The sequence below is a fragment of the Ovis aries genome, chromosome 5, assembly GCF_016772045.2.
Source record: "Ovis aries strain OAR_USU_Benz2616 breed Rambouillet chromosome 5, ARS-UI_Ramb_v3.0, whole genome shotgun sequence".
Taxonomy (NCBI): Eukaryota; Metazoa; Chordata; class Mammalia; order Artiodactyla; family Bovidae; genus Ovis; species Ovis aries.
In genome coordinates this window covers 90,733,488-90,756,535 of record NC_056058.1, presented here as the reverse complement: position 1 = coordinate 90,756,535, position 23,048 = coordinate 90,733,488, and the positions used below count along the sequence as shown (strand labels likewise).

Sequence of the window (23,048 nt, the reverse complement as noted above, 5' to 3'; positions counted from 1 at the left end):
AAGAAAACATTTGAAGTTAAGTACTTAGCTCAGAAAATAGCTGTATCTCATTTTTTAAAATTCACCATTACTGAATTCCCACTATTCAGAAGACTCTACCAGTCAGTCATTCACTCAGCAGATGTTCATTGCACTTCCGAGGTGTGCCGGACACTGTTCTAGGCACTGGGATGGATACAGCAGGACACTCAGCAAAGCCTCTGCCTTGAAGGAGCTTGCGTATCACTCAAGGAAGATGGACAGTTAATGTAAAAGCCAAAAAACAAGCTAGTAAGTAAAGAAAAAAATAAGTATTATTTCAGATGTTACTAAGTGTTGTGGTATACATTTAACAGGGTAGAAGATTGGGAGTGACTGGGCAGGAACTAAAGGAGCAGAGATGCTCCTTTAGCTAATTTTTTTTTTCATGCTTCGAGCCTGCCCAGTCCTGCTGCTGCTACTGCCCTTCATAAAACTTTTTGGAAACAACACGTTCTCCTTGGGCGTGCGCGCATGCTCAGTTGTTTCAGTCATGTCCGGCTCTGCGGCCCTGTGGACTGTAGCGCGGCAGGCTCCACTGCCCATGAGATTCTCCAGGCAAGAATACTGGGGTGGGTTGTCATGCCCTCCTCTAAGGGATCTTCCCGAGCCTGGGATTGAACCCACCTCTCTTATGTCTCCTGCATTGGCAAGAGGGTTCTTTACCATTAGTGCCCACACTGGGACGCCCCATTCTCTTTGTACCATAAAGTAGTGTGACATCACTGACTGAGTCGTTTTCTCCAGAAGTGATGAAAACACACTCGTCCAACCACGTTTCCTGCACCTTCCCTCGTACGCTGGTAACTGGTTGAAAAAGATACTTCACACCTATACCCCCTCACTACTTACACACTGTGGTTTTCCCTAAGACTCGGAAGAAGAACCAGATCCTGGACTGCAAAAAAAAAGCAATCTCAAGTGTCCACTATAGATAACAAGTTGAGAATATTTGAAGAGGATACCAGATTTAAAGACTCAAACACTTAGAATGATAGAGTCACTGAACATAGTAAGAAAAGTGAGGGAAATGGATTGGATTTGAGGCAAAGCATTAAGTTTTCCATTGCTAATATATTCTAACTGTAAATCTGTCCTATAAATTGGCTCAAGCCAGTCTCCACTTATATATATACATAGTCATTTATATGCAAATGATAATATAACTGAAAAGTAAGCTCTTAGAGGGAATGTATCTAGAGAGTAAAGAACACAAATATCTCATCTTATCTGAAACTGGCAGATAATATTTCTGTTTGGATCTTACTTTAAAATGTATAAAATGCTTTCACATATAACATCTCATAGAGCCATCAAGAACAATGCTGTGAAATAGGTATCGTGATTATCTGCATTTTATACATGAACAAACCGAGGCTCAGCAAGGTGATCCACACAGAATCGTAAAGCTAGAATGTTAGAATTAGACATTTCACCCAGGGGTTATATCTACAAGCCTGTTATGTTCTCCAGAACACTACAGTTACAAACAGATATTTTCCGGAGGAAGCAGACACAAAAGGAAGGAGTCAGCGAGAAGATAGGATTGAGTCTGAAGCTATGGCTCTCAGGTCAGTGAGAAAGTAATCAACGGTGTCTTTTAGCAACAGAAAACCAGAACAGAAAAAAATGGATCTCACGTTTTAGAACAGAAAAAATGGCTCTCACATTCAGTTAGAAAACTAATCAGTGATTTTTGAAAGGAAAGTTTCCAAACAGCCAAGTGATGGTGATAAAAGTTTTGCAGTTATCAAGGAGGGATTTGATTTAAAAAAAAAAAAAAAATGGAGGGTTCTTATGCCAAGGGTGTGTTCAAGTAATTCTATGAGCAAACAGGTATTAAGAATCAATGTATAGCTAAGATAAGAAATAAAGTTCGGGAAGCATGAGCATGCCAAAAGGAATGAGGATAATGTAATAGAAACACAAAGACATCAAAGAGAGGAAAATACATTTTCGTGTGATTGTCTCGCAACTAAGCATTCTAAAGTACAAAATGCATTTCTGTGATCTGTTGTGGAAGGAAGAATAGGCACAAAGAAAGGAAGATATTTCAAGCTGGAGTTATAGAAACCATAGCAAATGCTTCCTCAGCATTCTCCATTAGCGTGTGGTAGAATACTATGAAGAGGCATAGAGAGGACCACAAGCTTCATCACAGGGGAAGCTCTCCAGATTTTCTGTCTTACACAAAGCCCTTTCTAGGGTCACCAAAACTCCCTTCCAGTGGCCTCTGGGGAAGTAAATGCCAAGAAGCATTAAAGGTCATTACATAGAAAACTACTCAGAATCACCAATTTTCTTTTTTCCTCCCTGTGTTTTTTTGTTTTGTTTTTTTTTCTGAATACAACTAAATGATAAGCTCTTCAAGGACAAAGACCAACATGTCTGATTGATTCATCCTCACACTTGGCACAGTGTATATAGCATTATAGGAGAAACTCAATCCATGTTTACTAAACTGAACTGAATTATTTTAAAATGTAAAATCAGAGTCACTCATTCATTCAGATACTCAGCATACTGACACTAAAGTCAGAAACACAAGTTTGAGTCCAGACACTGCCCACTTGCCAGCTTTGTGACTTTGGGCAGTTCATAATATTACCTCTCTGGGCCTCAGTTTTCATTTCTGTGACTTAGGAATGTTGACTTCTCTATTATTAAGCTCACTAGATTGTTATAAGGACAGAATCTGATAATGCATATGAAGATAAAGCAGAAGTTATCAAGTCCTATACCAAAAAGTGGCATTTTCCTATGGAACCAGTAGTGTCAAGATGCTCCTGTGATTGACAGGTTTCTTCGTCAAGTCTAAAGGCTGAATTCAATAAAGGTAAGCAGGCTTATTATGAGCAGATGTTCTTAGAATCTTTCAGTTGCAAATAAACTTTGTGAAAGTATGAGAATGGGTGAGAATGAATGTCTTTTTAAGACCGAAAGAAAGACTTTTGGTCCCAGTGGGAGAGGGAGAGGATGGGAAGCCTTGAGAGAGTAGTGCTGGAACATGTATATTACCATGTGAAATAGATAGCCAGTGGAAAATTGCTGTATGGTGCAGGGAACCCAAAGCCTGTTTTCTGTGACAACCTAGAGGCATGGGGTAGGGAGGTTTAAGAGAGAGGGGACATGTATATGCCTGTGGTTGATGCATGTTGATGTATGGCAGAAACCATCGCTATGCTGTATAGTAATTCTCCTCCAATTAAAAATCTTTTAAAAAAAAGCATCCAGTTCATGTGAAGTGAAAGTCGCTCAGTCGTGTCCGACTCTTTGCGACCCCAAGGACTATACAGTCCATGAAATTCTCCAGGCCAGAATACCGGAGTGGGCAGCCTTTCCCCTCTCCAGGGGATCTTCCCAACCCAAGGATCGAACCCCGGTTTCCCGCCTTGCGGGCAGATTCTCTACCACCTGAGCCACAAGGGAAGCCCAGTTCATGTGAGTCACATCAAAACACTCAGTAACAGTCGGTCTTATTTTTCAAGGAGCGTCATGTGCCGGGCACTGTCCTTGCATTTTATGTACATGTACCTAAGTTCTCATCACAGACTGCAGTGAATGTGGTGTTGTGATTTAGTCCCATTTTTATGGATTAAAAAAGAAAGAGGAATTAAAGGACTTGCTCAGGATTACAGCTGGCAAATAGCATTTTTACATTTAAGGAAACTAGCACTAAGATAAGTGACTTAAGCAATATTTGCTCTTTCTTTTATTCTCTTTTTTTCACCCTGCTACAACTCTAGTTCATATCTATATTTCCTCAAAGTATTCCAAAGTGTGTTCTGTGAAATAAAATCCACGCAACTCTGCCCAGAGAAGCACACTGGTCAGATATGTTTGGGAGATGGTACACCCTGAAATCCTCCTTTTCTGTGTCACAGGGCACATTAATCCCTCTGAGAAAATCTGCTCTAAGGAGCCTTCCAAAACTGTTAACAGAACCTTAAATCAGCAGCCCTGTTGCTGTCCCGCAAAGTCAGAGGTTGACGGAACGAACTTTTAGAAAGGTTGAGTGTTGTTAATTAGTAAATGCAATAATCATAATGCTAGTTTGTACCAAAAGACGTGGAGCACCATCTTCACCATAAAACATGTAAAGTTGTAAACGCACAGTTGATCTGATAATTTTCCTAAATGAGTTCAACCAATTTCCTAAAGATTTTTCCATGTAATGTTTTCTTAACTTTGATCACAGTTGGGGCTATAACAAAAGATAACAGAAATTCAGATCATTTCTTCAAGTGAGAAACTATACCCTAGTAGACGGTTGGATTTATTCTGTGTTACTGAGAAGTATTACCTTGATTATTAAAAACAAGTGTAAGTCAGTGATTTTAATCTAATGGAGTAAACATTTCAACTTGGAGGAAAAGACAATGACAGAACTATTTCTTCCTCTTCTAAAACCAAGAGGAGAATAAAGAATGTTAATTCATTTAGCTCTGTCAGACCAAGATCCTCAATTGCTTGAGTCATTTAAAACTTCTTTTGAGTAAGAATAGCTTGGTACCCAAATTCATTTGAACATCAAATACTTGTGGATCAACTCGAATAAAAAATACTGTTTTGTCTCTTTTTCTCCTTGGAAAACATAATATGCATTGCCTGTTTTCGTTACTTCGTTGTCGTGTATTTTGTTAAAGTGGCATAGAGTTTAAATTATTATTATATGCCCATTAGTTCTGCTGCCTTGGGATGTAATGGCTCATAATAGTAGTGTATGTAATGAAAAGGGTTGGTGAATTTTTACGGAACTGTCCTTTTGGGACTATAATTTTTAACATTCTCTGGAAGCTTTGCAAATCCTTTAATGATAAAGTGCTCTTACTCTGTCTTTATCATCGACAAGTTCATAAAGACCAGAACTGCTTCCTGCAAATGCTGAACCCAACACCCTGTTGATATGATAAGTTCCACGCGTAAAGAGTCACCAAGAATACATAATTAAAACGTTGCCATCCTAAGGCAGATAAGGTGATCCTGTAATCTTGTTAGCAGTAACAGTTGACTGAGGTCTCTACAATTTATTAGATGTGTTTATCTATTTGAGGTAGTTACAAACACCATGTAATTATTATAGACATATTCTTGTCCTAAACTTTAAATCATTTAGGACTGTAGAAGAACAAAACTGATATAGACTAATTAGCTCAGTTGCTAGTATGTGTTCAGTCGTGTCTGACTCTTTGTGACCCCATTTACTGTAGCCCACCAGGCTTCTCTGTCCAGGGAATTTTTCAGGCAAGAATGCTAGAGTGCAGCGCCATTTCCTACTCCAGGGGGTCTTCCCAGCCCAGGGATCAAACCCATGACTCTTGAGACTCCTGCATTGGGATGCCCATTTTAATTTATATTTCCATAGATTTTTTTTAACCTGTTCCAAATTTCATATGGGCTTCCCTTGTGGCTCAGATGATAAAGAATCTGCCTGCAATGCAAGAGACCCGGATTCAATCCCTGGGTCTGGACAATCCCTTGGAGAAGGGCATGGCTACCCACTCCAGTATTCTTGCCTGGAGAATTCCATGGACAGAGGAGCCTGGCAGGCTAAAGTCCATGGAATCACAAAGAATCAGACACGACTGAGGGATTAAAAAAAAAAAAAACCTCCTATAAATGACATATAGGGCATCTATTCTTTCGTGTTTGACTTTTTTCACCTAACATGTTCTTTTTGAGATTCCTCCAAGTTGTCACATTTATCACTGGCTCTTTCTTTTTAATTACTAAGTATTCATTTTATGAATATTATCAAAACTTGTATATCCATTTATTTCACCTTAATTTTTACAAGGCATGTTTTGATTGGAAGGCGAGTTCTGGGTTGGTGAGGATGTCCTTTTCCCCTTGTTTTGTTTGTTTTTAATAATTATTTTATTGTCGTCTAGCCCCATTGTTTCTGATGAGAAGGTGGCTATCATCCGTATCATTGTTCAACTATATGTATCATGTCCCTTTTCCCCTGGCTACTGTCAGGTTTCTCTTTGTCTTTGGATTTTCGTGATCTTACTACGGTCAGGTTTTTTCTTTGTCTTTTTTAGTGATCTTACTACGGTCAGGTTTCTCTTTGTCTTTGGGTTTTAGTGATCTTACTACGATGCGCCTAATGTGACATCCTTTGCATTCATCCTGTTCAGGATCTGCTGGACTTTGATACATAAGTTGGTATTTTTACAAAATTTGGGGTTCATGGATATTACTTATTTTTGCTGCCCTATTCTCTCTTTTTTCTTCTCTGGGACTCCAATTACATATAAATTAAATGGTTTTATATTGTCTCACAAGTCACTTAAGCTGTGTTCATATTTTTCCCCGTCTTCTTTCTTTTTTTTTTTTAGCTCTGTTGATTCCACTTGATCAGTTTTCAAGTTTCCTGGAGCTTTCTTCTGCTTCAATTAAGTATATCCAGTGACTTTTCCTTACAGGTATTATAATTTACAGTTCTAGTTTTTCCACTTGGTCCTTTTTTAAGGTTTCAGTTTGTCTGCTAAAACACTGTTATCTTTCACTTAATTCGTCCATCTCTTTAAGTCCTTGTGTGTGTGTGTGTGTGTGCACATGGGTGTGTGTATGTGTGCACGCGTGTGCGAGTGCACTTAGTCACTCAGTCATGTCTAACTCTTTGCAACCCCATGGACTGTAGCCCACCAGGTTCCTCTCCCCATGGGATTCTCTAGGCAAGAATACTGAAGTTGCCATTTCCTACTCCAGGGAATCTTCCCAACCCAGGGATCTGCGTTGGCAGGCAGATTCTTTACCGCTGTGCCACCTGGCTTCTTGGATGTATTTATAGTCTTAGTTTTCTGATTCTGATGTCCAGATCATCTTTCTGTTTCTATTGTTTTCCTTCTTTCTCTTTCTTTGGTTCACATCTTGCTATTTCTTTGTGTACCTATAAGTTTTTATTACATGTTAGATATTGTGGAAGATGAATTGTTGTCTCTTGGGATTCCGTCTTATTCTTTTGGCTTTTTTTGTAGTGGGCATGTAAATTATGTATGGATGGTGGATGACCCTGAACTTATACAGACTTGGTTTTGTACTTTGTTATGGTGAATTTTGCCCTTATTTTTAGAATGAACCCTTAGACATGGGACATCACCTTTACTCCTAAGGAATAATCCTTCTGGGTTTCAATGGAAAAGCCCACAGTATTTATCCAGCCTCTATAATTTGATAGGATTCAAACTCTACACTGTCTCTCCTGTGGTGGATAGCTGCTTAAATCTCTGCTCAGCTGTTTCAGCTTTCTGTCCATAGCCTTCTTCTGATTCCTTGGAGTCTTCTTCATGCAAACATTGTTCAAAATTCATCTAAAAACTTGAAAGCCAACCTCTGTGGTTGGCTACTTTTTTCAGGACTTTTCCTTCCTAGTTTCCAGCTGTTCTGGCATCCTAGAATTCCATCTTCTTGACACTTTTGAGCCAATAATTACAGTCTTTTGCTTGGATTCTAGCCACCTGGCACTGTGTAGAAAGGAGAATTCTCTCAAGTTAAGAGCCACCCAGTACAGATCCCTGCTTTGAAGGGTTTAATCTCCTCCAGTTTATACCTGCTTCTGGTTGCTTTCCAGAGCCATCAAATACTTGTATGTTATGTTTTGTCCAGAGTTGATTGTTGCTACAAGAATTTTCAGTATAGTATTTTTAAATGTAATTGCATCAAACTGTGGTTAATTTATCTGTTATTAAAGTATTGCATTTTTGTAAACAAAAAAAGTATGTTTTGCATAGGGAAAACAGCATCTGAAAAAATAGATTTCAGGTTATTTCTGAATGGTGAAATTATTAATGATTTTAATTTTTTTGCTTTTTCTTATCTGTGTTTTCTTCTTTTTCTCTCTAGCAACCATAGGTTGAATGTCATATTCTTTCTTTGTTGTCCTAAGCAAATTTTTTGTTTATCATGCCTGTTTATAATAATACTTGTGCTTCTTCAATGCATTTCATATTATGACTTCACTAGGTTAACTGTCTAATAAAATCCTAGTAATATATCTATATGGTAAACAATACTCTTTCTGCTTTTAGGAATAGATAAATTGAGACAAATCAAAGTTAAACAGCTTATCCAGAATTTCATGCATATTGATAGACTAGTCAGAAATAGATTTAAAATTTTAAGTCCCTCAGTTCAGCTGTGTAAACTATTTCTAAGCCATCAGCAACAATGTATGCAGTTAATTCTACATTCTCTAATGGGTATGGAAGAAAATTATCATAGTTAAATATAAGCCTCAAATATTTTAGAAACTTCACTTTTGTCACTGATTTCAATCGCCTCTTCATCAAATCTTTTACTGGAGCTTCCAGCAAGTTGAGAATTTGACTGATTTTAATTATAATTCGGATTACCTTCCAAGGTCTAACAAGAAAATGACAGGAAGGCAGGCATTGAGATAGGAGTTTTCTTCTTTCCTGGATTGCAAACTTCTTTTAAAAGTACAACCAAATGAGTATCTGTTATTTACTGATAGATATGTAAGCTTAAACTGGAATGTTTCAGTCATTTTCTTCTGTTTTACTAGTTACTGATAGTTTACTAGAAATGTCATAGAACTTAGTGCTAAAATTAGTGTTGTCATTCTGAAGTTTCAACCTTGAAAGTGTCGGTCGCTCAGTTGTGTCCATCTCTTTGCCACTCGTGGACTGTAGTCTGCCAGGGTCCTTTGTCCATGGGATTCTCCAGGCCAGAACACTGGAGTGGGTTGCCATTTCCTCCTCCAGACGATCTTCCCCACCCAGAGATCAAGCCTGGGTCTCCCACATTGCAGGCAAGCTTCTTTACCTTATAAAACTACCTTGTAAAAGATACAAAATAAAGTTATCTTGTAAACATCTACAAAAATGTATGAAAACAAGAATTAATAATTACTAAATCTTAATAGGTTTCCCTATGTGATCCTAGATTGAAATTTTTTTAATGTTTTAGTTTTTTGGCCACGCCACACAGTATTGTGGGATCTTAGTTCCCTGACGAGGAGTGGAACCTGTGCCCCTGCATGGCAGGAGCAGAATCTGAAGCACTGGGCCACGAGGGAAGTCCCTGGATTGGATTTTGTATTAGAAAGTAAAAATGCCATAAGGATAGCTGGCAAAATCGGCATACAAACGGGAAGATAAAAGAGTATCGTACAAGTGTAAATTCACTGTAATTTACATAAGAGGATTTCTTCATTGTTAGGAAATATATTCTAAAGGGTATGACATTTATAACCCACCCAGATAATTGAGAAAAAATAATGTGTATACACAAATATGAGTGTGTTCACAGAAGTGCACAGAGTAAAAGAGTAAAGGCTAAAGCAAGCATAACAGTTATTCTAAAGTTTGAGTACAAAATATTCTTTTGAAATATATAATATGTACTGTACCATCGCTGAGGCAGTTTTCTGCTCTGTGTGCCATGAGAAAATAGCATCAAGACCAGAGCTATGTCTCAGTTTCTTAAGAAACTCACTGTCTAATGAAATTCTTTTTTCAGGAACTGCTTTCTTCAACTATAATTTTAGTTTGTAAAAGATTCACTTTTCTAAATCAGGTATTTCCTCTCTGGTGATAAATCTTGAACTGCTATATTTTGGTCAAATGCAATTCTGAAATAAAGTGTGAAATATCATCAGTGATAAAGCACATGTAATGTTCTGACTTACATATATAAAATGTAAGTTTAAAATTCAGGCAAAGATTATTCCCAAAATTTCAAAACATGTTCTCTAATAATTGCATTAGATACTACATGGCAGTGTCTTAGGCTTGCATCGTCCCAGGATCTCAGCATTTCCTCTATTTCACTTTTAAAGAAGAGGAAGGAGAGCTTTACAGTTCCCATATTTCACTGAGACCCATGCTGTCCCTCATCTTTTTGGCTGTTCTTTTGCGTCAGGAAGAGATGTGAGTTATATAAAATTGAAAATGTTGCTTTCTGTGTGAAAGTCTACAAAAAGCTTATTGTGCTGTGTTGGGGGAAAAAATTCTTCTTTTTATAAATATTGGATCTAGAATGCTTACAAAGAAACCTGATGTTTAGGAAATGACCTATTGATTGGCTATCTAAAGTTCATTTGGCTTATGGAAAATTGATATCTTTCGTCAGCTGAGAATAATATTGATCTTCCCACACTCAAGACACATTCAAGGTGCTGTTTTAACAAAACTAATGATAATAATAATATGGAAATAAAAAAGGAAAATGCAGATTTTTTAGAAGTATCATGCTAACTTATGACAGTAATAGTCTTTTTCTGTATCCCATTAACTGTGTCCATATCAGATCACTGTGGCATGGGTTATTTTATTTGGGGACACGACTACTGTGCAAAACTTCTGTATTTAATGCCCATCTTAGGAAACATAACCAGGAAATGTGGATCTTACAGCAGGTTTTTATCTGGCTTTAAAAGATGAACTTAATGAGGGAATGAAGAGAGAAGGAAAAGCCTACAAAAACTAAATAGAAAAATGCATTTAATGTTTATATTCTTTCTTGCCTGCAGTATACTGGTTACCGATCAGGAAGAAAAATGCTTTCCAGTTTGGGCAATTTTTTTTGTTGTTGGACCATTCATGTGTTCCAATCTCATTCCCCTTTGATCAGTTCAGTTCAGTCACTCAGTCATGTCTGACTCATTGCGACCCCACGGACTGCAGCACACCAGGCTTCCTTGTCCATCACCAACCCCCAGAGCTTGCTCAAACTCATGTCCATTGAGTCGGTGATGCCATCCAACCATCTCACCCTCTGTCGTCCCCTTCTCCTCCTGCCTTCTATCTTTCCCAGCATCAGGGTCTTTTCCAGTGAGTCGGCTCTTCACATCAGGTAACCAAAGTATTGGAGTTTCAGCTTCAGCATTAGTCCTTCCAGTCAATATTAGGACTGATTTCCTTTAGGATAGACTGGTTTGATCTCCTTGCAATCCAAGGGACTCTCAAGAGTCTTATCCAGTACCACAGTTCTAAAGTAGTTGTCTGAATAATATAATAATATAATTGTCTTCAAAAAATATGATTCTCTAAAGAATATATAGGTCATCCCTTCCTTTAGATGTGTATAATTTTATCTCTTGAGCACCTGACTGTCAGGTCACCTAAAATTCATTATACTGATGTCCACCGAGTTTTACTTCTCCCAGGTTGCTCTTTAGTAGTGTGCCATAAGTCTGCATTAAGGATGCAGTGATTAAAAACAATTGTTCTGCACAGCTGGTTTGCTTTTACCACCTCGATGCAGTGAATTATCATCAACTGTGTTGCCTTCTTTGTATTTGTCAATAGAAAGCTCAGTCAAATTTTCTACCATCATCTGGCAATTACACAGGTTTACATATTAGTCTTCCTTATGTGTTAATCTTACCCTGTCCCTGCCTCTATGCTATTTCTATACTGTTTTTCACTTGTTTCTCTTTTGTGCTACTATAATGTATATATAAGTCATCTTAAATGCTTTTTCAATGAAATGTATGAATAAATATTAAATAAGTAAAAGTAACTACTATACTTTTGCTTAATATAATATTATTAAAGTTTTCACTGTAGAGATACAATTTTAGCCCCATTTTTTATATTTTGTAAATATATTTTTTTCTAGTCAATGGGTTATAGCATTCTTTTTTTTTTTTAATTTTTATTTTTACTTTATTTTACTTTACAATACTGTATTGGTTTTGCCATACATTGACATGAATCCACCACGGGTGTACATGCGTTCCCAAACATGAACCCCCCTCCCACCTCCCTCCCCATAACATCTCTCTGGGTTATCACCGTGCACCAGCCCCAAGCATATAGCATTCTTTATTAGAGATTCCTGAAGTACGTTTGTCTTGATGATATGGGTCTTCCTTTATTTTTGTAGGAAAGTTTTTAACAACTCATGATTCTACTAGTAATTGTACACTGTTGTGCCCCCAAACACTGGAATCTGACTAACTGAAGACGTCTTATTGTCAGTAACCAATGTCTTCATGTCTCACTGTACAGATTTATCCTCCACCGTAGTTAACCTTCTCAGTGGATTCACAAGCTTTCCCATCAGTGTGACTTTAAATTTTCTCTGTGGAAGAGAAATAAGATAATAGATGCCATTCACATTCAGTGATGCCCAAAGGATACAGTTGAGATTCTTTGGGTGGTAATTCCCATCCATTGCCACTTTAACAAGATCCAAGTAATAATTGTAACTGATTTTAAAATATTTGGGGGGAAAAGAGACTTTTATGACTCTATAATTAACTTTAAAATGTTGCTTAAAAACAGGGTACAAAGCAAAGAGGTAGGAACAATATGTACTTGTCAAATTTTGTAACACATGTAAAATCTACTTTACATCCATTGCAATATCTCATACCCCAGGACTGCAACTGTTTACAAACCCAAAAGTAAATTTAATTCCAGAGAGGAAAATTTAATTTCTTGAGCAATAATGAAAGATTTCCCCCTGTAAGTCTTCTGGACAGTTGCAGAAAAGCCTATATGGACAGTCCCATTAGAATTTTGAAATGTCTTTTTAGGATAAAGTTTAGTATAGATGCAGTAAGGATTATAATTATAAATAATTTTCATAACCCTTCCTAATAATTATTTAGCTGTATCTATTTCTATTCAGTTTTTAATCATAACTCAGTCCTTAGTGGAACTTAAGGACTGATACTCTAAAACATTATCTGGCATTGAAGTAACCAGTCCTATCTAATATATGCCCACATTATTTTCTAAACTAGGAATAATAGAATTTACTGTGTTTACATGACATATTTGAGAATATATATTTCATTTAAAATCAATGCATTTTTATCTTAATGGGAGATATTATTCTATATGTATTGATGGTGTTGTGTAAATAAGTTCAGGATCCTTTAAGGATTCTTCTCATGTAGAAGGCAGTTGGATTATGTGATTTTTATTGTTTAAGAAAAGGACATTCCGAGAGGAAATGCCTTGGGGGACAGAACTGAGAATAAAATTAAAGTAGTATCAGACAGGTGAGGGCAAATTGTAGACTTAAATTGAAAAAACATCCCAGTGTTAGGAGCATAAGTGATCCTCCAGAAGCTGTATGTCATAAGGTGACCGGGAACTTTCATGACCAGTAGTGAGCGACTAGATGACATTACCTGACAAAACCTTTTCTTTCTTTTAAAGTGCATCATCACAAAATCAATCAGAATAGACAATGTAATAATTTTATGCCAGATTTATATTATTCACAATAATTTGTTTCATGTGAGTTTTCATTTGTCTCTATTAGTTAATGTTCTGAGTACATTTGGAGGCTATTTTGCTTATAGTTCACAGTTTCCTTAAGTTTATGACTAGAAGAGATGAAAGCTCTAAGAATTACAAAAGGAAAAGCTGAAATTATTCAGATATGATTGTTTATGTAGACAATTCAAAATCTACAGATAAATTTTTAGGATGACAAGGGTAATTTAGGAAATTTGCTAGATACAAAATAATTATACAAAAACCAATTGCATTTCTGTATACCAACAACAAGCAGTTAAAGATCTGTGTATGGTAGCATCAAAAACATGTCATACTAAGAAAAGAAAGAAAAACAAAGTTAAGGGACATAGCATGTTCATAAATTCACTCAACACAGTAAACTTGTCTTTTTTCTCCAGATTGATAACAGAAGTTTAAGGTAATTCTTATCAAAATCCCAGCAAGATTTTTTTGTAGATACAAGCCTTTGAGGTTTCCAAGACAACCCACACTTCTGACACCAACCACAAGTAGGCGTCACTAAGCCATCCTCAGGTCTCGTCATTTGCCGGAGCACGCACAGTGCTCACTGCAGGCTGTTATAAAGCTAGTACAGCAGAGGGGTGTAGATTACAATTAGCCAGGGAAAAGCACATAGGGCAGAGTCCAGGAAAGCTCCAAGGATGAATTTCCATTTGTCCTCTTCCAGTCGAGTCTTGGCTAGGGCTATTTTTTCCCAGCAACAGTGTGTAAGAATACACATAGAATAGTGCAGACTGGGGAAACTCACTTGAACCATGATGTCCAGAGTTTTTATTGGGACTCAGCTCATATTGACATGGTTGACCACCTGTATTGCTGACTTTAATCTCCAGATACTTCAGAGGTCCAGCTGAAACCTTTTGAGGCAAGGTCAAATAAATCATTACTGTACAGTAGACATACATAACTTTATTCTAAAATTTACATAAAAGGGGAAAGGAACTAGAATACTCCTAACAACTTTGAAAAAGAAGAATAAAGTGGGGAGAATCAGACTCTCTGATTTTAATACATCACTGGCAAAGATACAAAGAAAACTAGATCACTCACACATTGCTGGAAGGACTGTAAAATTGTGTGATGACTATGGAAAACAGCGAGGGAGTTTCTTGCAAAACAAAACATGCAAGTAATATACAGCCCAGCAGTTGTACTTTTGGGCATTTATCCCAGAGAAATGACGGTTATGTCACAGAAAAACTCATACATGAATATTTAGAGCAGCTTTATTTATAATAGCCAAAAAACTGAAAACAACCCAGATATCCTTTGAGATGTGAATGGTTAAACTGTGGTACATCCATATCATGGAACACTACTCAGCAATAAAAAAGAACAAACTATTGATTCATATAACAACCTGGATAAATCTCCAGGGAATTAAGCTGAATGATAAAAGCCAGTCCCATGAGATTATATACTGCATGATTCTAATTATATAATATTCTTCAAATGACCAAATTCTAGAAATGAACAGATTAGTGGTTGCCAGAGGTAAAAATACACACAGAATAGTGCAGACTGGGGAAACTCACTTGAACCATGGTGTCCAGAGTTTTGGCTGGAAGGAAGGTGGATGTGGCTATAAAGTGAAACATGAGTGATCTTTGTGGTGATGGAAAGTTCTGTAGCTTAACTGTAGCATGTTAATATCCTAGTTGTCATATTAAACTATGGTTTTATAAGGTGTTCCTGTAACAGGAATCATAAAAATTTGTGTTATTTCTTACAACTGCATATGAATCTATAATTATCTAAAAATAAAAAGTGTAATTATAAATGAATGAATCCAAAAAAAATGAGGTGCAAATCCTCTGTGGAGAAACTGATAAACTTTCATAAGAGACATTAAAGATGATCTAAATAGATCGCAAGATGTATCACAGTCACCGATTACAGGATTCAACATTGTAGGTATATCAGTTCTCCCTAAATTAGTGTATATAGGCTTACTACAATTCCAAATCATTAAGTGACTGGGGCAATCTATAATCTCTATCTTACCACCTTGTCTTTCCTTCACTTCCTCTTCCTATTGGCTGCACAGCAGAGGTCTGTGCTTTTGAGAGTCTGACAAAACAATGTAAAATGATGCTGTAGATACAAAGGTTCGTCTGATTCACGTATGTATTCAGAATACCACTAGCACTTTGCTTTGTAAAGTCACTAGTTTTAATTGCTGTGATCTTCCGTATGCTTCCATTTCCTTTATTTCAAAATAAGACCCACCATCAAAATAGTGCAAAAACCATAGAAAACATCTATGAATTTATGTTTTATTGTATCTTAATAGCATCAGGTTTCTGGTGAATTCTGTTCTAGACAGTTTTTTTTATACAACATATATCTATTAAGCCTCAGCTGTGATTTCTGGAATAAAAAGTTTTGAGGCATTACCCTCAAAGGATCTGGAGATAAAACAAGATATCTTCATGCATGAAATGACTAGTTAAGCAAAGTAAGTATATAAGAATATAGTATATGCTATATATACTGAAACATGAAGAAAGGAAGTGGTTGGTGTGGGGTAAGGAATCAAGGAACTCTTATTAGAGGAAGTAAATATTGAACTGAATCTGAAAGTAATAAGACAGATCTTCTGAAAATGTTTTATTATAATGCATAGTCAATTTATAAATATTAACTATATTTAAGCAAAGTGTCGGTATAGCTATGGCCTGTCGCATCTGCTCTGGACTTTCGATTTCTCACTTGTGAAATGGAGCTGTTAGATTAAATTTTATCTTGGGTTCTTTCCACGTCTTTACTATCTCATATTTGCTATGTTTCTGTCTGCATCTAAATTTGAACCAAGCCCACTACGTCTTGGGAATGCAAGCTCTTGAACAGTTAAAGTTTGACTCTTTGCAAGTTCTCAGTTCTGAAACTGTCCTAAACGTCATTTGATGCTAGTAAATTGTATTTACTAGAGAAGGACAGCCTTTTAGCTAAGTAGAACTACAAGATACTCTATACTTATCAGCTAGTTACTAACGGGCTGTGGATCACCTGCACCTACCTCATCAGTTTGTTGAAGAAAGCAAGAAAAACACTCTACTCCTTCAGTTTTGGTTATAGAGTATCCAACCCCTATTACATTCCAATTTTAGAGGATTTTATTTCTAGACTCTAAAAGCTGGTATACACTTCGGTATAGGGTACATTGATCCATCTGTGTTGAAGATGAGTAAAGTTTGAACACTACCTTCAAAAACTTCACCATGGTAATCAATCTCTTCTCTGACTGGACTTCAGAATCACAAATGCCCAGACCCTGAGATTTTAAAAAGGTTTAAAAATTGTCAGTTGACCTGGGCCTGGGAGAATGGGGGATATTTATAGAAAAACAGTTGATGGATTAAACCCAGAAAAGATTCAATCCAGGGAATGGAGGGCTTAAAACCACATGGAGGAATTTCTACTTAATTTGAAAGATTATGAAGAAAATTGGATATGTTTGAGCAGAGAAAGAGGTCTGTGACACAAAGGATACTTTAGAATTGTTCATCTGGTAGCAGGGTACAAGATAGAAGAGGGTGAAGGCAGTGAAGTTTAAGTTAGGAGGAAGTTTCTGGAGGCTAAATAATAGGTCATTAAATCCAGACTGGTAACGGGAATGGAAAGGAAAAAAAAAAAGAGAGATTGGAAAAACTTTGGTGAGGTATAACTGTCAGGATTTGGTAACTGATTAAATCAGGAGTCAGCGAACAAGTAAAAACAAAATCAAAGGCGACTGAGAGGCTTGTCTGTTCATAGAAGCGAAGCAAGTGGGAAAGCCTGCCTGGAGAGGAAGTCCACAGTCACCTCTGGGCGGCCTGCAGAAATGGAACACGGTGAGAGCACATTCCCAGCCTTGTACCTTCCCACCACACACACCAGCCCGGAGGGTCAAGAACCCAGACGCATCAGCGGAGAGGAGCACAGTTGTTAGGAAACTGCTGTTTCTAATCCAGCTACTGCTTTGAAATATTTTATTAGGCTGCCTTTCAACTCTTTAACTGCATATGACTGTTGCCTACTACTGTAACTCACTTTACAGGAACCAGCAGTAGGTGTGTTTTATACTCTGAAGTATGCGGGAGGAGAATGATCTAGATGTGGGAGGAGTTGATAAGTACAATCAGGGAGGGTTAAATCCATCATTCCAGCTCCCCCATAATCCATTCAGTCTTTACCAAAAAAAAAAAAAAAAAAAGTACTCTTTTTAAGTACAAATTATATTTCTCCTCTGATGAATCTCTGTGGCTTGTACTTGGAATAAAATTAAATTAATTCCATTGTACTTGAAATAAAATCAAAACCTTGCACTGTGGCCTGAGAAGCTTCACATGGCTTGGAGGCTGCCCACCTCTCTGAATCGTCTTCCACTTTCCCCTCACCCTCCATGCTGCGGGCACGGACTCTTCAGTTCCTTGAATGTGACTTGCTCATCCCCTGCTCAGATCCACCCCACCCCCGTACCCCCATCCTCCCAACACCCCCTGCCCTTGTTCTCGCAGGACCCTGCCTATAGCATCCTCCCTAGACCTGCATCTGGCTCCCTCTTTCCATTCTGGTCTCTGGTCAGCAGTCTTTTCCATCAAGTGTAAATGGATGACCACCTCTCCTCCTCTTTGTTCTCTTCACCTCCACCATTGTGTGTGTGTGTGTGTGTGTGTGTATGTGTGTTTCCCCCACAGTGCTTCTGACTCTGAAATTATCAGGTTCATTGGTATACCTGGTCATCACTTGTCATCCCCACCAGCACCATATGCTCCAAGAGCAGAGTCTTTGTATATCACTCACAGGACCCATGGAAAAAACTTCCCACAAAATATATCCTCTAGAATAGAATCCACAGTTGAGGGAAGAGGACCATGAAAGACTCAGATATTTGAACTAGTAAATGATTTTATTTTGCGTAGAAATAAAGTATTTTGCAGTCCATTCAATCTCTCCCCGCTTTCTCTCTTTCTCATTCTCTCTCTCCCTTCCTCCCCCTTACTTCCCTTCTCTTACTTTCTCTCCCTTTCTTCCTACCTCTCTCTTACTTACATAGACACACACACACAAAGTCAGACTGGCAGCCATAAGCTGTGGGTAGCTAGCGAGGACCACAGAGAAGCTGGAAGAAAAGGGAAGCCTGACAAGATACCTAGAAAGCTGCACTAGCCCTCGTGATCAGAAGCAGGCCCAGAAAGCTCTTTGCTGCTTGTGTTGGAAATAATATGATCAAATACCTATGGAAACAGCTATTTCATGATTCTCTGCATTCCTTATTTAGAGCTCTGTGCTCGCTCGTACGATCCTCTGGTAAGTTCCGTTCATTTCAGTCATGTCCGACTCTTTGTGACCCCAAGGACTGCAGCATGCCAGGCCTCCCTGTTTATCACCAACTCGCAGAGTTTACCCAAACTCATGTCCATTTAATCAGTGATGCCATTCAACCATCTCACCCTCTATTGTCCCCTTCTCCTGGCTTCAGTCTTTCCCAGTATCAGGGTCTTTTCCAGTGAGTCAGTTCTTCGCATCAGGTAGCCAAAGTATTGGAGTTTCAGCTTCAGCATCAGTCCTTCCAGTGAATATTCAGGACTGATTTCCTTTAGGATGGACTGGTTGGATCTACTTGCAGTCCAAGGGACTCTCAAGAGTCTTCAACACCACGGTTTAAAAGCATCAATTCTTCAGCACCCAACTTTCTTTATGGTCCAACTCTCACATCCATATGTGACTATTGGAAAAACCATAGCTTTAACTGGATGGGCCTTTGTCAGCAGAGTAATGTCTCTGCTTTTTAATATGCTGTCTAGGTTGGTCATAGCTTTTCTTCCGAGAAACAAGTGTCTTTTAATTTCATGGCTGCAATCACCATCTGCAGTGATTTTGGAGTCCAAGAAAATAAAGTCTCTCACAGTTTCTATTGTTTCCCCATCTATTTGCCATGAAGTGATGGGACCAGATGCCATGATCTTCGTTTTCTGAATGTTGAGTTTTAAGCCAGCTTTTTTACTCTCCTCTTTCACTTTCATCAAGAGGCTCTTCAGTTCCTTGTCACTTTCTGCCATAAGGGTGGTGTCATATGCATATTTGAGATTATTGATATTTCTCCCAGCAATCTTGATTCTAGCTTGTGCTTCATCCAGCTTGGCATTTCGCATAATGTATTCTGCATATACATTAAATAAACAGGGTAACAATATACAGCCTTGACATACTCCTTTCCTGATTTGGAACCAGTCTGTTGTTCCTTGTCGGGTTCTAACTGTTGCTTCTTGACCTACATACAGATTTCTCAGGAAGCAGGTCAGGTGGTCTGGTATTCCCATCTCTATCAGAATTTTCCACAGTTTGTTGTGATCTACACAGTAGATCACAGAGCTGGTAAAATCACTTTTGAAAATGACAAGGGGAACCTAGAAAAAGAGAACTTTTGCCCATACCTGGGCTCAGATTTGACAGGGAAACAGTATTCCTGGAGGCCAGGCCTTGTGCCAATACCAAGAGTAGTACATGAGACAAGAATGAAAACCAAACAACGGATTTCCACACCACCTATCTGGGTTTGATGAGCAATTAAAGCAACTAAAATGTGTCCACTTTCTATTGGTTAGGAGAGTGGTACTAGAGAGTTCTGCCAGGTTTAGTGTTGGAGACCCATGGCTACTGCAGGCTCTCTACTCTGCCTGAGAAGTTTGCTTCCCAAAGTTGTCTCCTTGAATCTTAAGCTGCCCAGTGCCCAAACCACCACCCACTCCCCTTCCATAGATGAGAGAGATAGAAAAGATGCCAGAGGAAAGGACAGGCTTTCCCAGAAGCTGCAAATGACCCAGAAGTTTCTACCACTGATTTTTTTGCCTTTGTTTCAGCCTGTTAATCCCTAGTCAAGCTTGAAGACTTGCCTTTAGGGTCTCAACACAATCTCAGCCTTAATGGGTTTGCAGCATTGTTAGCAATCGAAGACTTGCCTGTCTCTTCTTCCACGAGTAATTTAAGCAGGCCATGTGACACATTCAGTGAGCTGCGCTTGGCATTTTCCTCACGCAGTCTCAGTGATCACCCCACTTTGTTTGCCCCCGCCCCCACTCCCACGTGACTGAGTCTCACACCTGTGCCTTCTAACTTGGAGAGTCACTATCAGGAGCCCTTCTGTGTTCAAATATTGGTAGATTTATTCTTTTAAATGATGTTCTCCTTGGAAGCTCTAGAATTCATTTTGCAATGAATTTTAGTAGTAATAGGTTTTCTTTCTTTTTAGAAGGCACATTATTTTTCCATGCTCTAGTATTTCTCTAATTCTTTATAGCTTTCTAAAAATAACCACTGGTGAGCTCATAAATTCATTAGTTAATCCCACTGGGACTCAATAATGCATATTACAGACCTCCTGATTTTTATATATTAGATTTTCTCAAGAATTCCCTTACCTGTTATTATCAACATAGCTATATTGACAGGGTCTTCATTACTTCCTAATTGCTCATATTTCTTTTTCTTGTTAAAGATCAATTTTAAAAATCAAGCCTTGTCAGTTTGAAAGTATCATAGATATGTTATCCTGTTAATGTGTTTCATATCTTTCTGGTTTTTTCCTTTCCCCCTTTATCGTAAGAAGCATATAAAATTTATTCATTATCATTTTATTTAAAAACAAATTATTTTGCAGGGGAGGGGGATGTCAGGGAGAGGGTAGGGAAACATAGTTGTTTTTCCTCCTGAAATAAAGATATTAAAAAGGATATTTCATATTCAGAGGTGACTTTGCGAACAGTGATATTCCCTATTCTAAACCAGACCCTAAAATGTAAATTATGCATAAATTGTTGAAATTATTCCATGACCTTTTGGTTTCAGACCATGTAAAATAAGGTGACTAACAATAACTAGAATAGTGAATGGCTGCCCAAGAAATTCTTCTAAATTATCTTTTCAGTGAGACCTTACTCATACTGTCCATCATATTATAGTAGCAAACCTCGCCTCTGGAAAATCTCTGTGTGTGTGTGTGTGTGTGTGTGCGCGCGCACACGCGCGCATGTGTGATGTCAGTTGAAGACTGATTATTTGCTTTCGCAGAGAATTCTTCACTTTATTAAAAGATTCACTGAAGAAGTAGATAACCTGTTTCTTCCTTTAAAAATATTCTATTTACAGAAATTATATTTACATATAACTTTTTAAGACATCTACTGCATAAAATGAGGTACAGCTTCAGAGTAGTCTACATCTACCAAAGTAAACATCAGGAATTTGGCGGCTAACTCAGTAGCATATTTTGGCGTAGTTTTTGCCAAAAAAAAAACCAACTCTAAGCACTAACATCAAGTGAAGAGGAGTCTGGACAAGGCAGATTTGCAAGAAACACTTGAATTAAAGTCATCATAGGAAGAAGTAAGGGGCATTAGACAAGGCAAAAGACAGCAATGTTTTCTTCTCTCATGCTATTCTTTGGGCATTCCACTGACAGTGCTATTTCCAACTGTTTCTTGTTTAATTTCTAAATGCTGATACATAGCCTTCTTTCTCAGTTCCATTACAAGACACTGTAATAATGTATGGTGTATGTGTAATGTATTTGTATGCATAAAAAGACATGTAGTCTTTTGGGAAGAGGTGACACATGTTAGCAATTTGATCTTCCTCATATGACTTATAGTCTCACCCTTTATACTTAAAGTTTCTAACCTTTTTGACCATGTGTGCTATCTCTACCTCCTTGAAATTTGCTATAGTTCATTTTTCAAACAATTGAGAGATAAAGAATATTCAGTGTAGTGTTTTAATTGGAAGATCCCCTGTCTACTACCTTTTGGTTATTTCACAATGAATAATGTCATTGACAAACAGTATTTGTGGAAGAAACATTAAGAGAAGTAAAAGGCACTTTCTACCCTGTGTAAGGATAAAAGAGCTAGCTGTAGGCAGGGTTCAGGTTATAGTAAAATTAATCTCTAGTGTAATGAAAAAGAATTAACTTCATTTTTATTTAAGCTGACCCTTGATCATCTAAAAACACACTATTTTAACAAATATTTCATCATGCTTTTAACTATCCTTAAATAAATTATAGAGATAACATAATTCACCTACTTACAAGATTGCTAAATTATTATATTCCCTAGTTAACATATGAAGGAAATGGAAAATAACCCATAATAATATGCATATCACTATTTAAAGTGCTCAAGAAAGCCTGCATGGGTCCTGTGCATCGGATCACCAGGAATTCTACATCTACAAATACAGGCCAGTTGCAAGAACTGTGAGCAGTGAGGCTAGTGATGAGATATTTCTCATATAGTAATCCATTCTTGGTAATATTCTGAACAACACAAAGCACAAAATTCCTTCACTTTACATGGTATCTGATTCCTGGAAAATTCTGTTATATTAAAAAATCATGCCAGAATACTTTGTTAAACAAATCTAAATTCTAAGCCCATAATCATAAACAAGTTTTTCAACTACATGAATAGCTGGTGTAACATTTGAAAACCATGTACAGTGCAGAACAATTCTTCTTGCTGTAATGCCCTGCTAACTGAAGGATGTCCATCTCCCTGGCCTTCTCCCAATAAATGCCAAAAGCTGCTCCCAATTGTCTTGACCTCCAAAAAATTTTCCTACAGATTTCCAAAATGCCCTAGAGGCCACTACCATGTCCATTAAGAACCACTGATTATGACTGAGAAAGGGCACTTTTTTGTAATAAAGAACTGAGATCCTGCACGTTTATTTTGGTACTGAATTGATTTTATGGACTAGGAAATTGAATTTGCCCCAAAGGTAAGAGAAAGCCTGCCAGTC

At 37.7% G+C, this 23,048-nt stretch overlaps 1 protein-coding gene and 1 long non-coding RNA gene across 11 annotated transcripts in view; one reads left to right on the top strand and one right to left on the bottom strand.

Annotated features, from left to right (window-relative positions):
- ARB2A (ARB2 cotranscriptional regulator A) overlaps nucleotides 1-23,048 on the top strand; it is a 407,046-nt gene that overhangs the window by 377,472 nt on the left and 6,526 nt on the right. For 4 of the 10 annotated variants that reach the window (XM_042250753.1, XM_042250755.1, XM_042250754.1 and 1 more), the window contains one exon: nucleotides 17,022-17,098. The exons of 3 other annotated variants lie outside the window; for them this stretch is intronic. In XM_042250753.1, the coding sequence (XP_042106687.1) occupies nucleotides 17,022-17,098 (77 nt within the window). Of the gene's footprint in view, nucleotides 1-6,359; nucleotides 11,564-17,021; nucleotides 17,099-23,048 lie in introns of those variants that run through there. 3 more of the 10 variants (XM_060416003.1, XM_060415997.1, XM_042250751.2) reach the window with 2 other exon arrangements.
- The window catches only part of LOC121819679 (uncharacterized), a 42,095-nt gene continuing 25,924 nt past the window's right edge, over nucleotides 6,878-23,048 (bottom strand). Inside the window, exon 2 of the long non-coding RNA XR_006060035.2 lies at nucleotides 6,878-14,122. This is a non-coding gene — a long non-coding RNA (uncharacterized LOC121819679). The remainder of the gene's footprint in view (nucleotides 14,123-23,048) is intronic.